Below are 18,512 nucleotides of genomic sequence, written 5' to 3' on the forward strand. Positions count from 1 at the left end.
CAAATTGTATATAAAATCTACAAAAAGAATATTTAAAACAAAATCTAATGTGAAAATTTCGGAGGTTTATATGGTATAGTGATACAATAGAACACTAGGTACTTATTTTAAAAGATGTTTACAAATGTGTTTATTATTATAGAAAGAGCATAGCACCTAAAATGTATGTAGTGCTGACTATGTGCCAGGCTGTCTTCTAGGACTTTCAGAAACCTAACTCATTTACTCCTAAGAACTACCTTCTCAGGTGGATCCTATTATAATCCCATTAACTGATGAGGAAACTGAAACAGAGACTAAGTCACTCGTCTAAGTCAGTAGTAAGTGGCAGAGCTGGGTTTTAATAACCAATCTGGGACCACGGTTTTTGTTTGTTTGTTTTTTGTTTTTAACCACTAGCTCTTACTTAAATGTTTAAGATATAGTAAGTGAGGGGTGGGGAAAGGGGGTTAGAAAACCCACATTTAGTATGATTCCATTTTTCTTTAAAAAATTATGTCTAATACACATATTTTTGAAAACGGTCTAGATGGATATATGCAAGGTTATTAGCAGCGTCGTCTCCAGTATGAGTGTGAGTGTGTGTGTGTGTGTGTGTGTGTGCGCACGCATGTCACAAAATATACTTTGTAGTCTTTATTTCCTCTCCAATCCCACATCCACCTAATCCAATCCTTCAGGAAACGCTGTTGGATTAGCTTTGTCTTGACAACAAACCCAGAAACTAACCTTCTCATCATCCCCACTACCAGTACCTAGTCCAGTCACCATCCTGTCTCCCTTGAATCACTGCAATTGCTCTCGAACTGGTCTCGGTGCTCCCACCCTTGCTGCGCACAGTCACAACACAGCAGCCAGAATAACTCTTTTCAAACATAAGTCAAATAGATCATAATAGCTCCCCATTCAAAACCCCACAAAAACTTCCCATTTCTCTAAAAGTAAAGCTGAAATTCTTACCCTAGCCCACAAGGTCTTACGGAATTGGACTCCATTTCTACTTTCCTTCCACCCCAACCACACTGGTCCCTGGCTCCTGGAGCAGATCAGAACATCCGGCACATTCCCACCTCAGGGCCTCTGCACTGGCCATTGCTCCTCTGTCTGCAACCCTCTTTCCCCAGATATATTTAGGTTATCGCTCTTCACTCTTTCAAATCTTTGTTCAAATGCCACCTTCTCAATGAGGCCTACCCTAACCACCTCATTTAAAACTGCAACTTGACCTTCATCTTCTCCCTTACTCTAGTCTACCTTTTCTTCCTGCCATGACAGTTACCACCTCCTAACAAAATATAAAATTATGACATTTATCATTTATTTTCAGTCTCCTCCTGCTGCAATGTAAACCCCAGGTGGGCAAGGATCTTTGTTTATTTTTTCTCTGATATATCAGCAGCACCTAGAATAGTAGCCTCCTGATAAACATTTATTGTTGAATCTTACAATAACAACCAAAATTTAAAATCATCTATTTACAATGGTGTCTAAGGAAGTCCCATGGAATAGAGAGCACTGAGTTGGCACTTGGGTATATACCAACCCTGGGTCCAGAAGGCCATCAACTCTTTCCCTGGCTAACAGTTTTCCTCTTGATGTGTGGCGTTCTTTGGCTTTCTCACTACCTCCTATAATAAAAACAGGATTAGATTAGACAGAACGCAATAATAAGGTCTCCATATAACTTAATGCCAGAAAAACATTTAACACTTAGTCCACAAAATAGAGCATTTAAAAGTTCAGCATATGCTGTGAGAAAAGCCGTATTTTTCAGATCCTTCATTCAACTTACAAACTGACAGTTTTCTAAAGTAAATAAACAGGCATTTATTTGTTTGTTTTTTAATCAGTCTATTCCCATTGCAATATTATCTACATACTAGAGACCCAATGCACGAAATTTGTGCAAGAGTAGGCCTTCCTTCCCCTGGCTGCTGGCACCAGCTTCCCTCTGGCATCCAGGACCTGGGCTTCTCTCTGGCCGCTAGCAGGCACCCAGGACCCGGGCTTCCCTCGAAGCCCTGGCTTCATTCAGGAGGTCTTCCGGAAGGACGTCCAGTCTGATTAGCATATTACGCTTTTATTATCTACTAGAGGCCCAGTGCATGAAATTCATGCACAGAGGGGGGGTGTCCCTCAGCCCAGCCTGCACCCTCTCCAATCCGGGACCCCTCAGGGGATATCCGACTGCCGGTTTAGGCCCGATCCCACATTGGGTCTAAACCAGCAGTCAGACATCCCTCTCACAATCCGGGACCGCTGGCTCCTAACCACTCACCTGCCTGCCTGCCTGATCACCCCTAACTACTCTGCCTGCCTGATCGCCCCTAACCACCTCTGCCTTCCTGCCTGATCGCCACTAACTGCCCTCCCCTGCCAGCCTGATCGCCCCTAACTGCCCCCCGACTGGCTCTGCCTTAGCCCCCGCCACTGTGGCTTTGTCCGGAAGGAGGACTGGACTACCAGAAGATGTCCAGTCTATGCAGTCTAATTAGCATATTACCCTTATATTAGTATAGACTAGAGGCCCGGTGCACAAAATTCGTGTCCGACTGCCCGTTTAGGGGATGTCCGACTGCCCGTTAAGGCCTGATCCCAGCCTGCACCCTCTCCAATCTGGGACCCCTCGAGGGATGTCCGACTCCCCGTTTAGGCCCGATCCCAGTAGGATCGGGCCTAAACGGGGAGTTGGACATCCCTCTCACAATCCAGGACTGCTGGCTCCCAACTGCTTGCCTGCCTGCCTTCCTGATTGCCCCTAACCGCTTCTGCCTGCCAGCCTGATCACCCTCTAACCACTCCCCTGCCAGCCTGATTGATGCCTAACTGCTCCCCTGCCAGCCCGATTGCCCCTAACTGCCCTCCCCTGCCAGCCTGGTCACCCCTAACTGCCCTCCCCTGCAGGCCTGGTTCCCCCCAACTGCTCTCCCCTGCAGGCCTGGTCCCCCCCCCCCCAACTGCCCTTCCCTGCAGGCCCAGTCGCCCCCAATTTCCCTCCTCTGCCGGCCTGGTCACCCCTAACTGCCCTCCCCTGCAGGCTTGATCACCCCCAACTGTCCTCCCTTGCAGGCCTGGTCTCTCCCAACTGCCCTCCCCTGCTGGCCTGATCGCCCACAACTGCCCTCTCTTGCAGGCCTGGTTCCTCCCAACTGCCCTCCCCTGCTGGCCATCTTGTGGCAGCCATCTTGTGTCCACATGGGGGCAACCATCTTTGACCACATGGGCGCAGCCATCTTGTGTGTTGGAGTGACAGTCAATTTGCATATTATTCTTTTATTAGATAGGATAGAGCAGTGGTCGGCAAACTCATTGGTCAACAGAGCCAAATATCAACAGTACAACAATTGAAATTTCTTTTGAGAGCCAAATTTTTCAAACTTAAACTTCTTCTAACGCCATTTCTTCAAAATAGACTCGCCCAGGCCGTGGTATTTTGTGGAAGAGCCACACTCAAGGGGCCAAAGAGCTGCATGTGGCTCGCGAGCCGCAGTTTGCTGACCACGGAGATAGAGGCCTGGTGCACAGGTGGGGGCTGGCTGGTTTGCCCTGAAGTGTGTCCCGGATCAGGGTGGGGGTTCCCTTGGGGCGTGGTGGGGAGGCCTGGGCAAGCGGCCTGTGGTGGTTTGCAGGCTGGCCACGCCCCCCGGCTACCCAAGCATAGGCCAGGGCCGGATGGAAGCAGGTATCTGGGATTTATTTATGTTCTATAATTGAAACTTTGTAGCTTGAGCGGAGGCCAGGGCCAGCCAGGGCGGGCATGAAGCTTGGCTTCCTCCATTGCCGGGGGCAACCCAAGCCTCCTGCTCGTTCCAGCTCTGTGGCGGCCGCCATCTTAGTTGGGTTAATTTGCATACTTGCTCTGATTGGCTGGTGGGCATTGCCGAGTGATGGTCAATTTGCATGTTTCTCTTTTATTAGTGTAGATAATAATAAAAGCATAATATGCTAATTAGACCGAACAACCTTCCAGTCAACCTTCCGGACGAAGCCGGGTCTGCGAGGGCCAAGGCAGCCACCATGGCTGTGAGGGCCAAGCCCCTTGCACAAATTTCGTGCATCAAGCCTCTAGTTATAGATATAAAAGCCTAAGCAACCATTACGACCAAACAACCGGAACGGCCGGTCAATCAGTTGCTATGATGCACACTGACCACCAGGGGGCAGATGCTCAACATAGGAACTGCCCCTGATGGTCAGTGCACTCCCACAGCCAACCTATCCCGGTCCCTTACCCTGTCCAGCAGCCCCCGGCCAGCAACTGGCAGGCTCCCAGGCCCCAGCCAGCAGCCAGCAGGCCCTGGACAGCCTGGCCCCAATTGGGACTGGGTGAGACGGCCCCAATAGCCTCTGATCGCCGGCCAGGCCGGGGCACTGGGTTGCAGGTTCGATCCCTAGTCAGGGTGTGTGTGGGAGGCAGCCAATCAGTGGTTCTCTCAAACACTGATGTTCCTCTCACTCTCCATCTCCCTTCCTCTCTCTCTAAAATGAATAAAAAGATATATATTTTTTTAAGTAAGTGTTTACCTAGTCTTATTTTCTGTGCTCGTTCGTGGAGTTCATTTACTAGTGCTTTCATCTGTTCATAGTTTTCCTAAAACAGAAACAAGGAAAGAGAGTAATATTAGAAAGCAATTACATTTTTTATCAAAATAAGGGTTAAGAAGAATATCACGTGCCAACCCATCCATGGGATCTCCACACTGTGCCAGCCCATCCATGTGGTCTCCATGCTAGGCCATTCAGTTGTATGGAAAGATTAATTCCTGCCTGTAGCTTTGCTCAAGCTCTTCACTACCATCACCCGCTCTGGTCCATCTATCCAAATCACACCCCCTTATAAAGCCTGATGCATGTCCCTTTTCATCGCCAACACCATTTCTGGCCACTCCTACTAACTTTAACAACTTACTTCCTTACACTCCTACTGAATTTAATTGATTTCTATTTCATTTTCTATTTTAAAAAATATAAGTCAGCCCTAGTTGGTTTGGCTCAGTGGCTAGAGTGTCAGCCTGTGGGCTGAAGGGTCCCAGGTTTAATTCTGGTCAAGGGCACGTGCCCGGTTTGTGGGCTCGATCCCCTGTGTGGGATGTGCAGGAGGCAACCGATCAATGATTCTCTCTCATCATTGATGTTTCTATCTCTCTCTCTCCCTCTCCCTTCCTCTCTGAAATCAATAAATTACTTCATTTTTAAGGGTTAGAATGACATCTTTATTTTTTTCTGCCCTATCTATAACTATTCTGAGGAGATTCTAACCAATGCAGAAATACTTGTTTACTGACAAATTACACTTAAAAAAAAAGCAGCCCAGGGTTTAGAAAAGTGGATTCTATTTTATGTTTATAAAAGAATAAAATTCTATGTTTGTATATGTTTAGAAATTTTCTAGAGTAATATACAAAAAATAGAAAAGAACAGAGGAAACTAACTTTTCAACCTTCTGTTTTGTAAATTTTGTTTGATCAGCACATGACTTTAAAACAATACTTACTTAGCTAATTATTTTTGAAAATTCAGAGTTTAACCTGCTAACACATTTTGTTCTTCATAATGTGATTAACACATCTGGTGATTTAATTCCCTTTCCAAGACACAATGCTAAACAGCTTTCCAGCTACTCAAAATTAGATGAATTTACAGTCTTTATGATATAGTTCAATTATTTCCTATTTTCTACAGAGAGTTCCTGAGGTCATGGAACAATTCTCCTTTGTCTGTTTAAAAGTGAAGAAAATGGCCTGTGTGGCTCAGTGGTTGATCGTCAACCTATGATCCAGGAGGTCACAGTTCAATTCCAGTCAGGGCACATGCCCAGGTTGTGGGCTCAATCCTCAGTAAGGGGCATGCAGGAGGCAGCGAATCAATGATTCTCTATCATCATTAATGTTTTTATCTTATGGGGAAAAAAATGTTTTAAAAAAACCCTACAAAATGTTTCTTTCAGTGATATCATTTGGGGCGAATTCCCAGGCAAGTCCATCCAGTCATTATGACATACTCAACAGCACTGGAAAAGGGAGGAATAGACAGGTTACATTACAGCAAATTAAAGAGAGGAGGGGTTTCACTATCATGTTCAGCAACCCTTTAGTGTAGTTTGTTGTCATTGTTGTTAACTTTCTTTCACAGAAATTATCAAACATATACAAAAGCAAAAGACTAGTGTAATGAAATGTACCCAATGCACTTCAACAATTATCCATATATGGTCAAAGTTGTTTCCTTTATGGCCCTCAAATTATTCTGAAGAAAATCCTAGACATAACATCTGATCTATAAGTATTTCCAAATCTCTAAAAGATGAGGAACACTATCCCTATCAATAGTCTATTAACCCTTTGCACTCGCTTGCTTTTTTCTCGATTCCTTTAGTCTACTCAGGATTTAATTTTTTAAATACCCCAGATTTTACAAAGCACGGCAGTAGAATAAAAAACTGGAGTTTCTTTTCATACAAACTTATTTATTTGGATTTTTTTATATTTCAAATTATTGATACATTCAAAGAGTATAAAAAGAGCTGCTACCGATGCTAACCATGTTGAGTCACACTCGACATCCGAGTGCAAAAGGTTAATATTGCCCTAGCTGGTTTTGCTTAGTGCAGTGGTCAGCAAACCACGGCTCGCGAGCCACATGCGGCTCTTTGGCCCCTTGAGTGTGGCTCTTCCACAAAATACCAAGTGCGGGCACGCACGTACAGTGCGATTGAAACTTTGTGGCCCATGCTCAGAAGTCGGTTTTCGGCCTGGGCGAGTCTATTTGAAGAAGTGGCGTTAGAACACTCAAGGGGCCAAAGAGCCGCATGTGGCTCACGAGCCGTGGTTTGCCAACCACTGGCTTAGTGGATAGAGCGTTGCCTGTGGACTGAAGGGTCCCGGGTTCGATTCTGGTCAAGGGCACATGCTTGGGTTGCAGGCTTGATCCCCAGTGTAGGGCATGCAGGAGGCAGCCAATCAATGATTCTCTCTCATCATTGATGCTTCTCTCTCTCCCTCTCCCTTCCTCTCAGAAATCAATAAAAATATATTTTTAAAAATTAAAATAAAAAACCTATTATAGATTTATATATATATATAATTTGTAAAGATATCTTCTCAACTGAAAGATATAGTTGTTTTTTGCAGTGTATTTGAATAGGATCCTATGGGAGGTCCACATACACACAATTGGCTGATATGTTTCTTAAGTCTTTTCTAAAATACTAGAGGCCTGGTGCACGAAATTCGTGCATGGGGCGGGGGGATGTCCCTCAGCCCAGCCTGCACCCTCTCCAATCTGGGACCCCTCGAGGGATGTCCAACTGCCTGTTTAGGCCCAATCCCGGGACATCCCTCTCACAATTCAGGACTGCTGGCTCCCAAACGCTCGCCTGCCCACCTGCCTGATTGCCCCTAACAGCTTCTGCCTGCCAGCCTGATCACCCCCTAACCACTCCCCTGCCAGCCTGACCGACACCTAACTGTTCCCGTCGGCCCGATTGCCCCTAACTGCCCTCCCCTGCAGGCCTGGTCGCCCCCAACTGCCCTCCTCTGCCGGCCTGGTCACCTCTAATAGCCCTCCCCTGCAGGCCTGATTGCCCCCAACTGCCCTCCCTTGCAGGCCTGATTGCCCCCAAATGCCCTCCCCTGCTGGCCTGATCACCCAAAACTGCCCTCCCCTGGTGGCCATCTTGTGTCCACACAGGGGCAGCCATCTTGTGTCCACATGGGGGTGGCCATCTTGTGTGTTGGAGTGATGGTCAATTTGCATATTACCTCTTTATTATATAGGATAAGTTCTACCATCTTTTTTGTCTTGAAATGTTGTGTGTGCCCCAGATCTCTCCCATAGTGCTAAATGCATCCCCACAGTGTCTTTTAGCAAGTTCTTCCCTTGTAGATCTAGAGGCTTATGGAATTCTTGTGTGCCTTAATTTTTTTATTCTTTTTCCCCCAACCCCAACCCCCTCCGGCATCCTACCTGCCAATCTCCTGCCAGCTTTACAAACTACAGGTTCAAAGCTGATGAAAAACAGTTCACATACATACAAAGCCAAGTATTTGTCTTTGTATATAAATCGTACCCAAATCCAGGGATACAATCACTGCAGCCAATAACGTTGCCCAATTTGGAACAGCAGCTAAAGCCGGTTATGCAAGTAATCTTTACCCTAGCTAAGCTAGCCTCCCATTAAAAAAAAATAAAGAAAACTGCCTAGAGGGCATGGCTCAGTAGTTGAGCATCAACCTATGAACCAAGATTCCCAGTCAGGGCACATGCCCAGGTTGCAGGCTCGATCCCCAGTGGGGGGTGTGCAGGAGGCAGCTGATCGATGATTCTGTCCCATCATTGATGCTTCTATCTCTTTCCCTCTTCCTTCCTCTCTGAAATCAAAAATATATTTAATTAATAAATCAATAAACAGAACTGTCACTATCAAGCCTTTGTGAAGCACACAGTGGGTAGAAGTGAGAGTGGGCAGTACATGTTACTGGTCTTACATGAACGACCAGGAAAATTAGGCAGGGAGAAACTGGATTGTGGTCAAGGCCCCTATGTGCCATCTCCCATCCAAGGCACAGCTTTACCTTTGTTCCCTTCGTATGGGTTTTTGCACTAAAAGTTTACTACTTGTAGCTGGAGGTCCCAGGAGATATGGATGCACCTAAGTGAAGTCTTTTAACATCCAACATAACTTAAGAAGAACACACCCACTCTCTCCAAGCTATTTGTTATCTGTGGCAGACAGTATTAACTGTTTATCCCATGTTCATTCTTCCCACTTTCCTTGATGATGGAATCCCAATTTTACTCAAAGTGGCAACAAGCCTAGCTGGGAAAGTAACATATCCTGGCCTTCCTGTGCGTAGACATGTGGCTATGTGACTAAATTCTAACCAATAAAATATAGGAAGCAAGTATGACTTCTAGAAAGGCTCCTTCAAAAGAGGTCAAGTAGATGAGTACTTTTGGAACTCAGACATAATAGTTGGCAACCATCTTAGACCATGAGGTAAAATGTATTACTTGTTCAAAATTATTCCTCCCCTCCCACCTTTGCCAAGGTTCAGTGTGATATTATACTTCCCCACCCCACAGTCCATGAGTCTGTCCATATTACTTGTTTTGTCCAGGGGAATGTGGGCAAATGTGACAGGGTACCAAATGCAAGCAGAGGCTTTAAGAGTGACAAAGTGTTGCCATACTCTCCTCTTGTGCCCCCACCTTCCATTATGAGAGGAGCATTCCCCAAGTAGCCACTGCCCCTTCAGGCTGGGTCCTGGAATAAGAAACAAGTAGAACAAGCCCTCTTGATACACCAAGGTTTCGGGTTCCATCCCCAGTCAGGGGCACATACAACAACCCATGAATGCATAAATAAGTGGAACAACAAATAAATATCTCTCTTTCTTTCATCAATAAATAATAATAAATTTAAAAAGAAACAGACCTTAACTGGATGCACTGCTCAGAGCAGAGCTGCCAACAACCAACCCACAGATCCAAAAGCAAAAAATAAGTTCCTGTGGGTGAAGGGATTGAGCAAAAAAGAAGGGGAAAAAAAAGAAAATTCATGGATACCAACAACAGTATGTTGAATGTGGGGGGAAGGGGATGGAGGGAATAGGGGGGATAAATGGTGATGGATAAGGACAGAGACTTGCCTTGGGGTAGTAAACACACAATACAGTGTACAGATGACGTGTTGTAGAACTGTGCACCTAAAACCTATATAATTTTGTTAACCAGTGTCACCCCAATACATTAAATAAAAAGGAAATCAATACTTATTTCGGACACTAATATATTGGGATTGCTTGCTACACAGCATTACTGAAGCAAACACTGGCTAAATACAGATCATGAGATGACCTTGAGGGGAGAGGAGAAAAAGCATCAAGAGTTAGTATTTTTGCCCTGGCCAGGTAGCTCAGTTGTTTGAAGCGTTGTCCCAGTACGCCAAGGTTGGAGGTTCCAACTCCAGCCAGGGCACATACAAGAAGCATCAATACATGGGACAACAAATCGATGTTTCCTTCTCTCTCTCTCCATTCCTCTCAAATCAATTTAAAAGGAGAGATAACATGGGACAGACTGAAATTTTCCAGCCCTGAGCTTTCAAAAGCTGCAAGTTGTTTCTTTGACCTTGTAATAGCTCCCAGTTCCAAGAAAAGCCATTCAAAGATACTGTGGGGTATTTTCTATTAACACAACCAACTATTTAAAGTCTGATAAGCACAACTTCCAAGGTTAGCTGTCCTAGGCCATTGATTCCCCAAACTGGCTGCCACCAAGCCCCCAGGGCTTCATTAACCCCGTAATAACCAGAGACCCAAAAGGTCCAGGGAGGGGCTTAAGGCAGCTGTGTATTCAACAAGCTCCCCAGCTGACAATGCTAGGCCAGGATTTGAGAACCACTGATTTCAAAAATACAAAAAACAGTGCCAATGCTAAAAGTGAACGAAAGTGTATTTGTTTTGGGATTTTTTTTTTCCTTCAGTCTTCACGACCCCTTAGTGCATCCCTCAGTAGAATCATTACTGAGGCCGCAGAGAAAAGAATAACAGCTGTTCAAGTGCGTCCACCTGCCTCCGAGTGCGGTCAGCACCGCGTCCCGCGGGCCTGGCACCAGCGGAGGTGTGGCAGAGGAACTCGCAGGCTCGCCGGGGGCTCCTGGCCCAGGCCGCTCACCCAGCCTACCTGGTAGAGGGCAGAGCCCGAGTCGGGCTGGGTGCCCAGCGTGGCCACCGCCTCCCCATGATAGGCGCGCGGTCCGGGGGCAGCAGCGCGGGCGCAGCGCCACAGCGCTAACCTCACGGTGGCCCACATGGCAGCGGACACTGAGCGAGGGAGGAGCACGAGAGAGGTGCCGACCCGGAGCCGGTGCGCCTCTCGCTCGCTTTCTCGCTAAGGGCTAAGGCTCAGCTCCGGTTCTGGCAGCCTCACCCAGCCTGATACACCCCCGATTCTCAGGCCGGCCCTCACACGTGCCTACACACGCCGCCCGTGATTGGTAGGCACTTCGTGCCACGCCCCCAACCTCAGCCAATAAAAGATAGAGAATCAGCCCCGCGAGACCCTGTCGTATCGCGAGCCGAGGACGGGGCAAGAGTCCCTTGGCCATCCTGCCTCCTCCCGCGCGGAGCTGGTGAACTGCCATTGGGTTTCCTTGTTCTCGGTTTCACTTTATTTTCTATTGTGCTTTATTCTTCCTCTGCTAATAAACAGGTATTCCAAGACTTGAAAAATCTTATTCTTATGTGAGAGCTGGGAACTGGGCAGGCATTAAGCTGCCCTAAGAAAACTCTTTAGAGGAGATATTTATTCAACAAAAGTTTCTTCCGTGTCTTCTGTGTCAGGTGCTCTTCTGGCCCTGGGGATACAGTGGAGAACAAAGTGCCGTCTTTTATAAAGCGGAAATATAAACAAGCAAAAGTAAAAATTCTAATAGTGATAAATTGCATCTTAGATGTACAATTTAATTCACTTCTAAAACTTTAATATAACAAATCTGGGCTTCCTCACAATCCCTCACCCACTACAATGAGAAAAAAAAATCTAGTGCGTTTAAGTCTTTGATTTTTGTATACAGGATTAGATAACGGTCCAACTTGATTCTTTTGTATTTGTATTTTCATTTTCCCTAACACCATTGTTGAAAAGACTGTCCTCCCATTGAATAGTCTTGGCTCCATTGTCAAAAAATCATTTGAGCATAGTATATGCGCTGGTTATTTTCTGGGCTCTATAATTCTATTCCTTTGATTTGTATGTCTTCCTCTATGCCAGTGCCACACCGTTATGATTACTGTAGATTTATAGCAAGTTTTGAAATTAGTGTGAGTGTTCCAGCTTTGTTCTTCTTTTTCAAGAAAGACAATGGCATGGGCTTCAGAAACAGGGTACCCAAACCAAGAAAGATGGGTAGGGAATTCACAGAATAATGGCAAAGGGAAGTCCCAGGATGACAGCTGTACTGCACTTGGAGAGTTATGAAGCCACTAGTCCAGATTAAAGCAGGAAGAAAGAGCTCCAGAAAGTTTTCCAGGGGGAAAAAAGAAAATTTATCTGACAGTATAACCATGTGGAAAATTACAAACAGGCATTTAACAGGCTTGCTGGGGGGTGTAGAAAGTTAAAGTCACGGGTTCAAAAACAAACCAAACTAAAAGCAAATGAAAAAGTGAATTACTAACTCCAAGAAAAACAAAAATTGTAGCAGAAAGGAAATATCATCTTAGTACATTATGTGATACAGCAGTGAATAATACAGTGAAAATAGTAAATATGGTTTAACCCCAATATGGGAGAAAGCAGGAGGGAAGTGGGAAGGGGAGAGTTGTAAGAATGCTAAACTTTTTAAAATTTATTTATTGATTTGAGAGAGTAAAATTAATTTGCTATTCCACTAATTTATGCATTCATTGATTGATTCTTGTGTGGTTGATTCTTGTATGTGCTCTGGTCGGAGACCAAGTCCACAATCTTGGCGTATTGGGATGATGCTCTAAACAGTGGTTGGCAAACCGCGGCTCTCGAGCCACATGCGGCTCTTTGGCCCCTTGAATGTGGCTCTTCCACAAAATGCCACGTGCGGGCGCGCACGTACAGTGCGATTGAAACTTCGTGGCCCATGCGCAGAAGTCCGTTTTCGGCCTGGGCGAGTCTATTTTGAAGTGGTGTTAGAACACTCAAGGGACCAAAGAGCCGCATGTGGCTCACGAGCCACGGTTTGCAGACCACTGCTCTAACCAACTGAGCTACCAGCCCATGACAGAAAGCTAAAATTTTTATCTACCATAACAAAAAGTAAATTGACAATGACTAACATTCATAAATTAGAGATAGAATAACCATTTTTAGAAAAGTATAATACCAGAACAGCTTGTGTAAAATCTTATAGCACTACTTAACTTTTTAAGCCATGTGTATTACTTAATTTTAAAAAATGCAACAATGCATAACAAAAGGTTAGTACAGTACCTAGCATAGTTGGTAGGTTCTTATTTTGAAAAGTGACAGGTTTTTAAAAATCTGGGCAGGGGGGAATGAAGGTAAAAAAGTCAGTGAGTTTAATACACATAATCTGTGCTATGAAGTATTTTCCCTTGCTATAGGTTGGCCCCAATTTAGCTTTGCATTCAAAAGTAAACAACACAAGGATTCACACAGCCCATAAAAAAATTTAAAAAAGCAGAACAATTCAACGGAAGCCCAATTATTCCTAGCACTGAGATCAAAGAGAAGTATCTACTATAGATTCCTCTAGATAGAATATTGGATGATCAAGTCTACAACTGCATTGTAGCAAAATTAATTTCTTTAAGCTTTTAAACTCTTTCACATAATGTCCCTAAACTTGAGTAGACAAAACAATGTAGTTCCTATTCATAGCTCTTTTTTTTTTTTTAATTGACTTTTTCAGAGAAAGCGGGAGAGAAACATTGGTAGGCTGCCTCCTGCACGCCCCTTACCAGGAATGTGTCTTGACCTGGAATTGAACCGGCCATCTTTCCGTGCACAGGATGATACCCAAACAACTGAGCCAGGGCTCATACATAGCTCTTTAATGATCTGACAAAAATGCAAGACAAAAATTTTGTGTATCTGGAGAAATTACTGAATTACCCCTTTAGGGAAGTTTCCACAAGTATTTCTCCCAACTAAATTTTTGGACCAATATTTTGCCACTATCCATTTCAGAAATTCAGATTTATATTGTATCTAGGACTAACGTTTCCCATTTCCTCTACAGAAAAACAAAGTGGGAAGAAAAAAAGAATAAGAGATTGAGCTCTTATACCCAAAAATTTATTATACAAAGAGTAAATAAAAAAGCAACTCTTTAGATGTATCCCATGTAGGGAAAAGTCTATTCTTTATACTTGCAATATCAAAAAAATATTCTTCACAGTATGCATATAAGAAAAAATATGAATTCTTCCAGTTTTACAGTTGGCCCTCCATATCCGTGGGTTCCACATCTGCATTCAACCAACTTCATATTCAACCAACTTCATATTCAACCAACTGCAGATCCAAAATATTCAACAAAAATAGTTATGTTGTTGCTGACATAGCTAGCCTAGAATGGTTGCATCTATACTGAACATGTACAGACTTATTTTTCTTGTCATTACTCCCTAAACAATACAGTATAGCAACTATTTACTTAGCATTTACTATGTATTAGGAATTACAAGTAATCTTGAGATGATTTAAAGTATATTGGAGGATATGCATAGGTTATATGTAAACACTATGCCATTTTATATAGGGGCTTGAGCTTCCTCAGATTTTGGTACCCATGTGGGGTCCTGGAACCAATCCCCACAGATACCAAGGGATGACCGTACTATATTTTTACAGAAGAAAGAAAGTATAAGCTGTAGTGAAAACTTCTAGTTTTAGTTAACTAAACATTAAGAAAAGGACACGACAAAAATAATATAAAATAACTTTTATTTACATAATTTATATCTGTAGAACATAATTGCTTTCTTTAAAACAAGAAAATTTACAAATGACAGATATTGCTTTTTTGTCAAAGACTTCTTCAAGCAAGATAGTATGTATACATGGTCACTTCTATTTCAACTAATATAGTGGTAAACAGTAGATATATTTTTATCTGTGCCTCGATCATTTACCAACAAATTAGTCTTTTAATCCATCATGTTCACCATTTGCTAAGATGTAAGTGTTCAGGAGGAAAAATCAAAAAAAAAAATAAAGACCTTTATAATCATATCTCCTTTAAGATTCATAAAATACAAATTCTTCCCAACATCATCTTTACATGAATTAGATTAAATATAGGTCCGAACACGTCTTTCTACCTTAAAAGGTAAATAAATACACTGATTAAGGTTCTCTTTCTCCAAGATTAGTTTTAAGGATATGATAATAGGGTAATTTAGTTGGGTGACTTGATTCTCTATTACAATAAATGCCCAAAAGATAAAATTAATCCTTATACAGTAAGTTACATCTTTCATAAAATTAATTCGCTGCAGATGAACAACAGACAGACATTAACAAAGTTAAAGCATAAATGTTATACAAGAGGTAAAATAATAGTTTGATTGTGGCAACCTAACACCCAAATTAATATTAATCAAATAATAGAAACCTTTTCAGAATAAGATTTTTAAAAAGTTATAAAAACAAGGCATTAAAATAGCAATGTGATTTACTACCATGATTCTTGTGATCACATGAAATAAATAAATGCATACCTACAGAGAATTTCCACTCATATTTATATAGATCCTCCTTTATGAAAAAGTTAAACTATAAATTTCACTACAATAAAATGAAATGTTCTAATATCAATTGTTTTAATAAATTAGAATTACTGTTGTACTTCCTCCTGAGCCATATCCTATTTTACTAACGAACTTGAAAATTGTCCTCCATTTTTTTCAATATACACACACAATTATCTAGACATTAAAATATCCCCCCATGAAATACTGATCATTCCATAATGCAATCAATACTTTTGTTAGGCACAACTTATAACTTCAATGACAAAAATATCTCATAGCTAAAGACATCAGCACCTTAAGGTAAGAAAATTACTGTCTCACACAGAGGGTCAAACTAAAATCGCAATCCAGCCATGTCCATCATTTAAGTATTGTCTGTGGCTATTTTCAACTGAAATAGCAGAGTTGAGTAGTTGCCACAGAGGCCATCTGGCCCAAACAAACTCAAAACTATTTTGCAAAAAAATATTTCTGACTCCTGACTACTTTTTTATCAACTCAGGGTAAATCTGCTTTTTGAGAAGTTTAATTGAACTACACCGAAGATTTACTTGGGTGAATAATAGAATTACATATGTAAATCACAAAATTGAAAACAACTCAAATTCATATTGATAATCACTGACTTAATAGTCTTATTTTCTGTTTTTAGTATCACAATTATGTTCTGTACTTAAAGGCCTAAATATTCCTTAAGCAGAATTTAATGGGGGGGAAACTATTAAAAAAATTATTTTTCTTTAAAAAGGAATGTGTGTGTGTGTGAGTGTGTGTGTGTGTGTAAAGGAGATTGAGTTCTGTATGGAAATTTGCCTCATAAATGAAGGTAAGGTGTTTTCTTTTCCATACAAATCCTGAGATTATCCAAGAAATAAGAAAAACAAAACATTCACAGTACAAAGTCAATATACTAAAACTATGAGAAAAAATGTATTCAAAACATATACACTATCCAAATACTTTTAGTTACATCACTTTAAATATCTTTAAAATTAAAGAGGGAAAGGAGACAAATTGTTAATGCCTTCTTTACCCATATCTGATGGGTGAAAATAATTAAAACTGAATATCCTTTTAAATAAAGTTTTTAAAAATAAATAAGCTTTTTGATGTTTCATCTTTATAAATAATAAGTTTAAATACTAGTTCTTCAATTAGGACTAATGTTAACATGAATTAGAAAAATACATATTTTTCAGTCAGTCAAATAGCTGATAATAGAAAAGTTTTTAACAATTGACTTTCATATACTTAGAGGCAACTGAAAAGGCCTAATCACCCAAAGAAAAATCCTAACAGAAAGAACCTTCACAAAAGCAGTTTGCTAAATGTTAAATATAATCCACCTCCAAATACATCAGCACTGGGATTTATACAGACATTTATCGGCGAACAACATTCCAAAATGTCCATGTGTTTTCAGTACAGGAAGAGTCAAAATGTAAACAAGAGGTACTATTTCTGTCTGAAAAAGCAGTCTTAAATGCTTGGTAATTCCAAAATGCTGAACAGTCAGAATAAAAGGAACCTTAGAAATGTTTCCCACCGATGATGAAAACTTCTAATCAAGCTCATTAAATACTCAAAATCAGCATAAAGAAAAACAAACATGATGCTGTTTAAGTCAGGAAATCCTAGACTTTAAAAAAAAAAACTTTCATTCTGTTTTATCCACTTCAATAAAAATATCACTAAAGAAATATTCAGAGACTGTGTTTGGCTCTTCTTCAAGTGCCTGGTTGTGGACACTTTTACATTCTTCTTTTGGTAAGGAACGATCACAAGAAACCTAAAAAGATAATAAAAATAAGTATGCAATATAACATTTGTATATTGGTAATGGCAGTCTAAATTGGTATCTGTTTCAAAAGCAATCTAGCATAAATATATACTCGCTGATCTAATAATTTCATTTCTATGCTATTACATTAAGAAAATAATCCTAAACACAGTAAGAGTTTTGTGAATAAGACAGCATTAGTTATATAGAAGAACATGACATGATTACGTTAACTGAAGTCTATCCATGATCCATTACATCAACCTAATTTCAATGAAAAAATTTAAACAATAGAAAAACATAACATTAAGTCTAGAATGACAATATCTTTATTTTTTAGGTTTTTTTTTCTTTATTGATTAAGGTATTACATGTGTCCTTATCCCCCCATTGCCTCCCCTCCCCCAGCTCGTGTCCTCACCCCCCTAGTGTCTGTGTCCATTGGTTAGGCTTATATGCATGCATACAAGTCCTTTGGTTGATCTCTCCTCCTTCCCCCCATCCTCCCCTGCCTTCCCTCTGAGGTTTGATGGTCTGATTGATGCTTCTCTGTCTCTGGATCTGTTTTTGTTCATCAGTTTATGTTGTTCATTATATTCCACAAATGAGTGAGATAATGTCATATTTATCTTTCTCTGATTTATTTCACTTAGCATAATTCCAGGTCCATCTATGCTGTTGCAAATGGTAGGAGTCCCTTCCTTTTTACAGCAGCATAGTATTCCATTGTGTAGATGTACCACAGATTTCTAATCCATTCATCTGCTGATGGGCACTTAGGCTGTTTCCAAATCCTAGCTATTATAAATTGTGCTGCTATGAACAGAGGGGTGATATCTTTTCTAATTGGTTTTCTACTTTCTTGGGATCACTGGGTCAAATGGGAGTTCCATTTTAGTTTTTTGAGGAAACTCCATACTGTTCTCCACAGTGGCTGCACCAGTCTGAATTCCCACCAGCAGTGCACGAGGGTTCCTTTTTCTCTGCATCCTTGCCAGCACTTCTCGTTTGTTGATGATAGCCATTCTGACAGGTGTGAGATGGTACCTTAATTGTCGTTTTGATTTGCATCTCTTGGATGATTAGTGACTTTGAACATGTTTTCATATGTCTCTTGGCCTTCTGTATGTCCTCTTTGAAAAGGTATCTATTTAGGTCCGTTGCCCTTTTTATTTTTTATTGGATTGTTTATCTTCCTGTTGTTAAGTTGTATGAGTTCCCTGTAAATGTTGGCGATTAAACCCTCATCGGAGATAACATTGGCAAATATGTTCTCCCATGCAGTGGGCTTTCTTGTTGTTTTATTGATGGTTTCTTATACTGTGCAGAAGATTTTTATTTTTATGTAGTCCCCATTTGTTTATTTTCTCTTTAGTTCCCATTGCCCTAGGAGCTGTATCAGTGAAGATATTTCTTCGGCATATGTCTGAGATTTTGCTGCCTATAGATTCCTATAAGATTTTTATGGTTTGTTT

General features: G+C 41.6%; 2 protein-coding genes across 2 annotated transcripts in view; both read right to left on the reverse strand.

The window, feature by feature from the left end:
- Nucleotides 1-10,945, reverse strand: part of MCCC2 (methylcrotonyl-CoA carboxylase subunit 2) — a 54,787-nt gene extending 43,842 nt beyond the window's left edge. The window contains exons 1-3 of the mRNA XM_079793231.1: nt 10,687-10,945; nt 4,525-4,591; nt 1,544-1,628 (exon numbers count right to left, since the gene is read on the reverse strand). Of these exons, the coding sequence (XP_079649357.1) occupies nt 1,544-1,628; nt 4,525-4,591; nt 10,687-10,815 (281 nt within the window). The 5' untranslated portion in view covers nt 10,816-10,945. The remainder of the gene's footprint in view (nt 1-1,543; nt 1,629-4,524; nt 4,592-10,686) is intronic.
- Nucleotides 10,946-14,431: 3,486 nt separating this feature from the next.
- The window catches only part of BDP1 (BDP1 general transcription factor IIIB subunit), a 95,069-nt gene continuing 90,988 nt past the window's right edge, over nt 14,432-18,512 (reverse strand). The window contains 1 exon segment of the mRNA XM_079788025.1: nt 14,432-17,046. Coding sequence (XP_079644151.1) covers nt 16,915-17,046 — 132 coding nt within the window. The 3' untranslated portion in view covers nt 14,432-16,914.

Source organism: Cnephaeus nilssonii, assembly GCF_951640355.1.
Source record: "Cnephaeus nilssonii genome assembly, chromosome: 2".
Taxonomy (NCBI): Eukaryota; Metazoa; Chordata; class Mammalia; order Chiroptera; family Vespertilionidae; genus Cnephaeus; species Cnephaeus nilssonii.